At 48.4% G+C, this 9,094-nt stretch overlaps 1 protein-coding gene across 1 annotated transcript in view; it reads right to left on the reverse strand.

Moving 5' to 3' along the window:
* ZFHX3 (zinc finger homeobox 3) overlaps positions 1 to 9,094 on the reverse strand; it is a 115,411-nt gene that overhangs the window by 29,099 nt on the left and 77,218 nt on the right. The window contains 1 exon segment of the mRNA XM_019474672.1: positions 7,202 to 7,309. Within this exon segment, the coding sequence (XP_019330217.1) occupies positions 7,202 to 7,309 (108 nt within the window).

Below are 9,094 nucleotides of genomic sequence, written 5' to 3' on the forward strand. Positions count from 1 at the left end.
ATATTCATATTACAGTACCCAAAAGCCCCAGCCGCCACCAGACTTTTCTGCCACGCTCTGTACAAACACCCAGAAAATGTTACGGAGATACGCCAGGCAGATCAAGGGGCACGTGGAGGCAGCGCTTTGCTTGCCATCATGAGCACCACAGATCTTCCCCGCGGCCCTGCAGATCAGCTCATCTCCTGTCGGCTCCTGAAGGAGGCCCTGTGACCTGCCGGGAGCCGTGCTGCTCCCTGCGCAGTGCTCTAAGGCGGTGCTGCGCTGTGGACCAAGAGCAAAGGCACTGGGGGGAGAGAAAATGACCCGCGCAGGCTGGGTGAGAGATCCTGGAGCAATGGCACAAAGTTATGGATCAGTCCCAAAGGTTATGAGAATCCCGACTCTGACCCAGGGAGCAGGAAAGTTGGTGAGCAACGCGGCCACAGGCAGCCCTGCCACACCGGCATGCTGGGATGAGGGTCCAGGTGCTCACAGACACGTACGTGGCAGCGACAGTAGCAGAAGCTGACACTGGCACACGAGTAGCAAAACACTCCAGCAAACGTACCCGAAAGAAAAGGCCTGGACCGAAGCCAGGAGGCTTCCCTGCCCTGGGAGCGACAGCTCCCTCTTTGCCCCTCTGAGTTAAATGGAGACCTGCGCCAGGCAGAAGGAAAGACGGGGTACGTAGAAAATCGTCCCATCTTGTGCCCAGCATGACCCACGTTTGCGAAGCGGTACCCTAAAGCACTGCACCTTTTCTTCCAGCAATGATGTCTAAGATTATATCTTCAGAACTGTGGGAAATCTTGGGGTTTTTTACATTACAAAGTGGCTGAAAGGAAACAAGCAATAATCTTTTATATTTGCCTATTTCATATGGTTCTTGAACCAGCTATCAATCTGTGTGAATATTACTGTCCAATTCAAGTGAATAAATATTTCAACTAACCTATGATGAGAGTCCATATCAACTAATTTATTAAATCAGCGTGTTGAGCTTGGGAGATGGTCTAAACAACAGTAATTCTGCTAACTCCTCAAAACCAGCAAGGAGAGATCACCACCACTGCCGGGCAGCACATAGCTACCTGGTGAGCAGAAAGTACCGGTGAGGAAAGAGCGAACACAGAGAGTGGAGATAGCAGAGACGTCAGCAGAGACCCACTTGCCGAAGAACATGCATTAAAAGTATCTGAAAACAGCAAAGCAGCTGTTGGACAGGCTCCGCTGCAGCACAGCAGCTTCAGACACCAGCAAAGCAATTCACCCAGCAGTGCCACCGAGACAGCCCCTCTGCGCTCCCGCACGTCCTAGAAAGCAGGGGCTGCCGCACGGGCGGGTTTTAGTATGTGTTATCACTGCTGGGGAGGGAGCAACCGGGTTTTACGGTGGTGAACACGACATGCACGTGCTTTCAAGATCAGCAACTGGCAAAGGCAGCCGAGAGCCGGCAGGGAGCCGTGCAGGCAGGGAGGGCCGGCTCCGTTTTGGGGGCGTGCAGGACCATTTCTCCCAGCTAGAAGTCAACAATTGTTCAACTTGGGCCAGATCGGTAATTTTGCTGCTTTTTATTTTTTAGTAGCCATACTTCACTAGTATAAACAGAAAAAGAGAGTTCAAAAAAGAGTCATAAAAACAATCAAGCCGATCGCAAGGAAGAATCAAAGACACTGTGCACATGACTGGGCTCAACAGCCCCACCAGAGCGGAGAGGGCCAGGACGGGGCGAGCACGGCAGAACCAGGCCAGGACGCTGCGCAGAGGGTGACCGGGGATGCTCTGGGGCCACGGCTTGGAGCAGCGCCCTCGGCCGGCCAGCTCCAGCCAACAGGCAGAGCTCGGGAAGAATCCCACGGCCTGCCCCGGGGAAGGGCCGATGGGCCTTTGGGGTCCTCCCAGAGCCACTGCTGGGCCATCGCCTCCCCTTCGCCCCCAGAGACCAGAAACCCAGCACCTGCGGATGCCGCCCGGAAGCCAGGCGCACGCCCCGCTCTGAGCTCAGCCTCCCCGGCGAGCCGTGGCACGGAGGCACCCGACCTGGCTGTTTTCCTGGGCTTGAGCTGGCGCCCGGGAGCCTTTTGTGCTTCGTAAATCCTCAGGAAAAAAGCACAATTACAGCCAGCCTTCCCATCCCCTCTCCGAGCTTTCTTTCACACAGAAGCCAGGGTCGAGAGCCGCTCCATCGCGCCCCTTGTCCCCTTCCTCCCAGCCCACTCCCGCCCTCGTCTTTACTCTGGTCCACAGAATATCCCAGCCATTAAGCGCTCAACAAATGCCATATATTAAAAAAACCAGAAAAAAGCGGCAGCGGGGGGAGGGGCAGTAATAGATTTCCGTCAGGATGTGCCTGACCTGTTTTTTTCAATTTCAGTAATTAGAAAGGCAGTGGGCCTGTAGGAATTATTCATAAACTGCAGGAGCTGTGCAGTATACATTTATGTTAAACATGTCAAATCCGATTGAAATCATGCCTGCCAGCACCATACTCCATAAACACACTTTTCTGCAACAATTTCCCAGCTCTCGGCAGCCCATTAATACCTCCTTTAATAGCAATCTACCACGGATTCGAATCAGGGACGCTCCATTGCACTAATTGCTCTGTGTTAGGTGAGCATCATGGATTTAAAAAAAAAAAAATCATTAAAAAAAATAAAAGCCCTTCAGGCTAGTCCTCTAGAAATATTTCATTTCAATCTATATTTTAAGTAGAGTTTGTTTCTTGTTTTTGTGGAAAAAAATCTGATATTCTGTATCTATACAACCAACAGTGCATTAAGAAAGTCTCTTTCATAGCTGGGTCACTGCAGATGAAGTGCTTCTCTCTGGTCAGAAAATACATATAAGCCCCACCCCAAATCTCAAAAGTCTCGTACTGATCTACCCTGCTCCGATTCAGGCTTTAGCTGGAAACCAATGTGTTGAATATTAATCATTTACATCCTGCCTTAAAAATGGAGTTGGGAATAGCCATGATTTCTTTCCTCCTTGCTGGTATGCTTGTGATAAATCTCACGTTAGTCATGATGAGATAATTTCTAAAGCTCAGCCATCAGGCAAAGAGCATCTCCCTTCTCCAGCACGGAGGTGGACAACTCTGGAGCAGGAGGGGAGCAGGCAGGGCAGAGGTAGCTCCGGTGCGAGGGGGCTGCACCGAACGGCGCTTGGGAGCTGCTTAATCCCACTGCCGGAGAGCGGGGAAAAAGCGAAAACCAACAGGTCCCATCTAGAAACAGGGAACATCAGCCCTTTTCTCTCCACGCAGTATTTTAGGAGTCACACAACAGTGTTAGTGCCTGTGAAGCACCGCTGCCTGTTAGGAGTTGAGGGGAACAGAGGCAGTGCGAGCACTGCTGAAAGCAGACGGCGCTGCCGCTTTCCAGAAATCTTTTAGGAGCCACAAAGCCGTATGAGAAAATCAAGGTAAAATGAATCCTTATTTGGGATGGAGTTTTCCACATGTATATTTTAATGGAAAGTATTACCTAAAAAATGTTTCTGCTTAAGATTATTCTGTTTTAAAATAAATAAAAACCCCAAATCGATAAATTTACTTTGCAGCTGAGACATTTTGACAAATTTACAATGAAAGCAGAGAGCTTTTTCCTTTCAGTGCTAACACCAACACCGGTGCAGCCTGCCACATGCGGACGCATGTACCGTAGAGCAGTCGAACAACCCTGACTCATCACTCGCGTGTCTGTGCAGAGGGAGCTTGGCAGACATACTCGACATTTTGTTAGAGATCTCACAAATCTTGAAGAAAGGGGAAGAAATAATCACCCAGTGCGCGGTTAAGAAACTGAGGCACAAAAAGTGAGTAAATTGCTAAGGAATGTAATGATCAAATTGCAGCATGATGAACAGAAAACAGGTCTATCAACCTCCACTTCAACACACTATTTATTGGCTTTGAGCCTGCACTTCTTTCTCACCTATCTCCCACTTTCACAGAATTGCAGGCCTCAGAGGCACCTCCGAAGGTCAGCGGGTCCATCCAAAGCAGGATAAACTGTGCCTACTTCATTCCCGACAGAAGCTCATCTTCTTGAAAGACCTCTGAGGAACCTTCCCAGAAAATCTACTCCAGTACTTCAAAAGCTGTACCAGGATAATTTTTTATTTATTTATTATCTAACCTCAATCTTTCTCCCTTCAATTTAAACCCATTACTTCTTGTTGTCTATATCCTGAACATGGAAAACAAATTATTTCCTTCCTTTCAGAAGCATTTTATGCACAAGAAGACTTATCTTGTCCTCCCCTTTGGTCTTCTCTTTTTGGGTCAAATAAGTCCTTTCATTCCATTTTCTCCTCACAGCTGACGCTATGCAGACCATGCTCTCTTCTGGGTTGTTCATGCTGTTTGGGCTTTCTGAAATTGCTCCTCAACTTTCTTGACACCCCAAGCTCAGAAATGGACACAATCTTCCAGAGGAAGCTTTCCAGCACTGCAGAAACGCACCCATTCCATAATATCTCCACCTACACCATAATGCTTGAGCTTCATTTTGAGACTGTCCTGAAAAGCAGCATCAAAAGTCTTCCTAAGGAGATGATACGAGATACTGACTGCAAGCAAGACCTTCTTCACACAGAAGGAAATTGGGTCGTGTTGACATGATTTGTTCTTGACAAATCCGTGTCGACTGTTGCTCATCTCATTATCTTCCCGTCAGTACTTACAAACAGTTGTTTGGTCAATTCCCAGGAAAATCTGGGGCAAACAGAGCTGGCAGGTGTGCGGTTCCCCAGCTACTCCTTTAGTCAAAGATAAGCACCATGTCTGTCCCCTCATGGTACCTCCCCCGTTTTCTGTAAATTCACAAGAGATAGCAGCTGACAGGTCTGAGGATGCTCCAGTCACTTTCTCAAAGCACCCAGGTATGAAGCAGCAGGTCATGGATGTGACAACATTTAGCTTAACTAAGTACTTTGCAGCCTGTTCCTTCACAGTCGGAGGACGAGCTCTCCCCATAGCGCCGCTGACATGGGCTGCTCTGGTCTCGCATGCAGTCAATCTGTTTAGTGAAGACGAATGCAAAGAAGGCTTTATGCTCTTTAGCTTTCTTGACATCGTGGCTGATAGCCTTCCCACTGGGCTGAGCTGCAGACCAGCTTTTTTCTTGCAGTCTTCTCTTACAGCAAGTGAGTGCTTCTTTGATATCACCCGTTTCCCTCCCTGGTAACACCTGAATTTGTACCGTGGTGTTTTGATATTCCTGTACGTGCAGACACTGCTCTTCTGTGGTTGTCATGAATAACCTCACCTAGTTTCCATTCCTTTCCATGTCTGTGGTCCAGAAGGACATGGCAACGTAGCCATGTTCCTCAAGGGAGCTTGAAAGCAGAAACAATACAAGACCGAGGTGTGGTACCTGTTTTACATATCCACTCTACATAAACAGTGGATAACATTTTTTTTTGCTTTAAAGTTCAGGGGTAATGTTGTTACATGTTTGAAAGCAGGACCTGAATTCAACAACAGCACATGCATACATCTTGCTGAGGCTGTACTCTTCAGCCTTGCAGCGGCTCTGGACAAGGCTCGTCCAGAGCTCTGTGGGCTTATGTACATATTCTGCATTTTCCTTTGTGTGTTTTCCTTTGAAGACTCAATGAAGATGTCCATTTCTTATCTGCTGTTTGACTGACAAACATCAAAAATGGGTTAGGAATTTCACTGGCAGGATGAAGAAATAAAGCCACCCAAATTTAGAGTTTCTAGATAGTAAAAGTTTTAAAAAGTAGGTTCTTCATTTTTCCTTACATGTTTTAACATATAAAAATAATCTTTTCACATAGATCAGCTTTTGTAAGTGCTTCAGGTTTGGACAAAGGGCCCTACTTACTCTTTAAGAGATTTAGTAAATATACAATACTTACATCTTTCTGTGACACTTCATGAAGTGTGCTTTTGCTTAGGATCACACAATCCCACGCAACAAGAGACTAAAAATTACCTACAGCCAAGCAAAATCTGCATCTCTGGGTTGAAGAATGGGTCTGTGATGGGGAATGACATACAGAGCAACCTCAGCAAGTGCAGTCTAGACTGAGAACATGAGCTTCAACAAGCATTGAAGCGCAGCTTGCTTTCTTCACCAGTTTGGACACATCTTCCAATGGTTGAGATTAAAACTGTATTGAGGTGAAAGACCACATTTCATCCTTTTGAAGACTGTGTAACCCGAAATATCTCTTTGGCTGTGGCTCACTAAGAGGCAACCACAAACACAGCAGGAGAAGGCTGCCTGGAAGAAGGATCTCTGCAGACTGAGAGAGGCATCGTACCAAGCAACCATCAGTCTGCAAACTGACTGGGCTACCGTTCAGAAACAGAAACGGGGAGTCAGAACTGCTCTGTCCTGTGTCAAGGAAAATTAGTACCGCCTCCAGTGCCTCCGTTTCCACACCTACGCTGAAGCGGTCAGCAAGTGCCGGCTGAGGAGGGGAACGGCCCTCTCCAGAGGACGACAATCTTGCAGCTGCTTTCTGCTCAAAGGCAAGGAATATTTAAAAGATTCCTCCCACTCACCTCTGCAAGATAGCAACCATCTTCTGGGAAAGACAGAGTAACCTAATACCTTCATAATTAATCCATCTAAGGATTTTGCAAAGAGAAACCTTTCAGATTCCACTGCAACAATGTAAGTATTGTTGCGCATCTGCAGTTTCTGTTTCAGGATGTCATGGCTCCAGCAGAAACTGAGCAGTTAACAGAGCACAAGCACAGGGTCTGCCTCTCTGCTCTGCCTTTCTGTGTCAAAATCTTGCTACCAGAGCCAGGACCATGATGAAAAAGCAGGCTAACAGTCTCTCAAGCCTTAACAACATAGGGTGGGGTTTCACGATACGCTTAATCCACCCTAAGTGCTGGCTGCTGCCAGAAGAGGCAGTCCCCTTCTCCCTCCTCCCCTCGCAGCTGCCGATTCCCGCCTGGGTCAGGTCCAGTACCACTGAGCACAGGGGAGCTCCGACCCACTGCCCCAGTGCGAGCCCAGGGCTGGGAGGGGGGACGCATGACCGATCACGGCTCAAACTATGCGAGTGTGTCATGAAGCTACACCCAAAGACTTCACAGAGGACGACACTTATGTCGTGCTGACAGTGCTGCGTGGCGCAGTCATTTAAGGAAAGAGTTTTGCAGACCGCTGCTCTGCAACTTCCCACTTTCCTTTCATGGATTTAAAGAAAAAGAGGGACCAAAACCCACCTGTCCATTTACTCTGGTCCTTGTCCCCTCCACTCTCTTGCTCCTTGGCAGGCTCTTCAGCATCACCGGCCGTTTCATTGGGCCCTTCCACATCCTCAATGGATTCTTCTGAAACAAGAGAAGCAGAAAGTGTAACATAAAAACAGAAGTCAAAACAGAAAAGCAAGTAACTGCCATTGAGCAAGAGCAACAGCCAACGCTGAAGCACAAGTGTTGAGTGGCGGATATCAATGTCACCCACCGTTCTCCCAACACTACCTGCTAGCTGGTCACGAAAGAAACTACAGAGGAAAAAAGTGAGAGATGAAGACAAAATGAAGAATCTTGCCCACTTCTACCACTTAGAGCTACTGATGTCCCCTGCGGTGTAATGTACAGTAAAACATTTGCCTGGTATGAGAAGGTTCTACTCAACCACGCCATAGTTTAGAGAAGCGTCAGGGACTGACCGGAGCCTCCAGCACCTTCAGCCTCAGCCTTCCTCCTCATCCCCATTTCAAGTTCTTCGGACCAAATGGCACCGTGTAATACTGACCCTGGTCACTGAGACCCCCAAGTTCACCGCAGAAACACCACCACTCGCTTCTGCTCAGACAAAGCAAGGAGCAAGCAGCACTGTCTTCTGCGGACATGGCCCTGACACAAGGGATGGGAGGAAGCTGCTGGGGGTCTTATTTTCATCCCAGTCATGGGAAGAGTTTGAGTGCACAGGCAGTATCATACAGGTGCAAAAGCATAAAGGGGAAAAAATACTCAGTGAAGTGAAGCGTTGAAAGCTCAGAACAAAACACAAAGTGTCACTGCCCCACCCGTTAACCAAAACACTGGCGTGCGGGGGCCAGCGGCACGGAGCGTGTCGACACAGTGCAGTGCAGCTCCACGCAGAGGCACCCTTGTCAGGTGGGATACTGCGAGCAAGATAGCTGCAGCTGCCAGACCGCTTACACCAGGGTGCAACAGCTACATTACCATCTGATATCTTAGGTATTTATATATAGTGCGTGCAGGTCGACAGCTACCATGTAATTGACGGGGGCTACATCAACACTGGGAAGAAAGGGTACTTTTAAGCCATTATATCCTGTTTTAGGCAGGATAGTTCATAATTTTAACTTGCATTATATGGCCATGGTAAATCCTAGGCTATCCCAAGGTTTTATCTGAACTACCTAACCAGTTAAAGCACCACCCCCCATCCTCCCCCTAACAAAGACAGGGCTAGAAATCAGGGTTAAAAATATATATTAGGAGATTGCAGATACTCAGCAGTGCCCTTTGAGAATGTGACAACTTAAATTGGGGAGGAACTTGTAAAAGCATCCAGAGATCAGCACTGAGATTAAGTGCAAGCTCTACCCCTTTTTCACTCCTTTAAAAGCTGGAAACTCTTGAGAGCTGCAGGGATCCCAGTGGTCTTCACCTGGGAAAACAGGACCCCAGAGCAAGAGGTGTGATGGGTGGCATCGCTAGGCAAAGGCACCTAACACGTGGGAAGACACAAATTACTGACGCAGGGGTGAGACGAGCAGTCTGTCATGTGAGATGAGTGCTGAAGTTTGCTGGAGAGAAGGGCTGTGAACTCAGCAGCTGGATTCACGTTTCAGAAATCAAAATTCCACAATTTTTCCCACTGTGGGGAAAAAACAACAAACCACCCCCAGCCCCCAGACCAGCTTGCTGCCTTCAAAATGCTGCTACGCAGGGCGAGACAGCTAGCAGACTTTAGCCGGTTTTGCTGAAAACCTTCGTTGAGGGGTTTCTATTATTCTACTCAAACTTTCATTTTAACCTCCCTCTGGGCACCCGGCTCGCTCTCTCGGCTCAGGCGCTCCCTCGGCGCCGGCTCCCCGGGCCCCCCGGACAGCCCGCGCCGGCAGAGGCGGGCGGGGAGCC

This window comes from Aptenodytes forsteri, unplaced genomic scaffold (assembly GCF_000699145.1).
Source record: "Aptenodytes forsteri isolate BGI_AS27 unplaced genomic scaffold, ASM69914v1 Scaffold269, whole genome shotgun sequence".
Classification (NCBI taxonomy): domain Eukaryota; kingdom Metazoa; phylum Chordata; class Aves; order Sphenisciformes; family Spheniscidae; genus Aptenodytes; species Aptenodytes forsteri.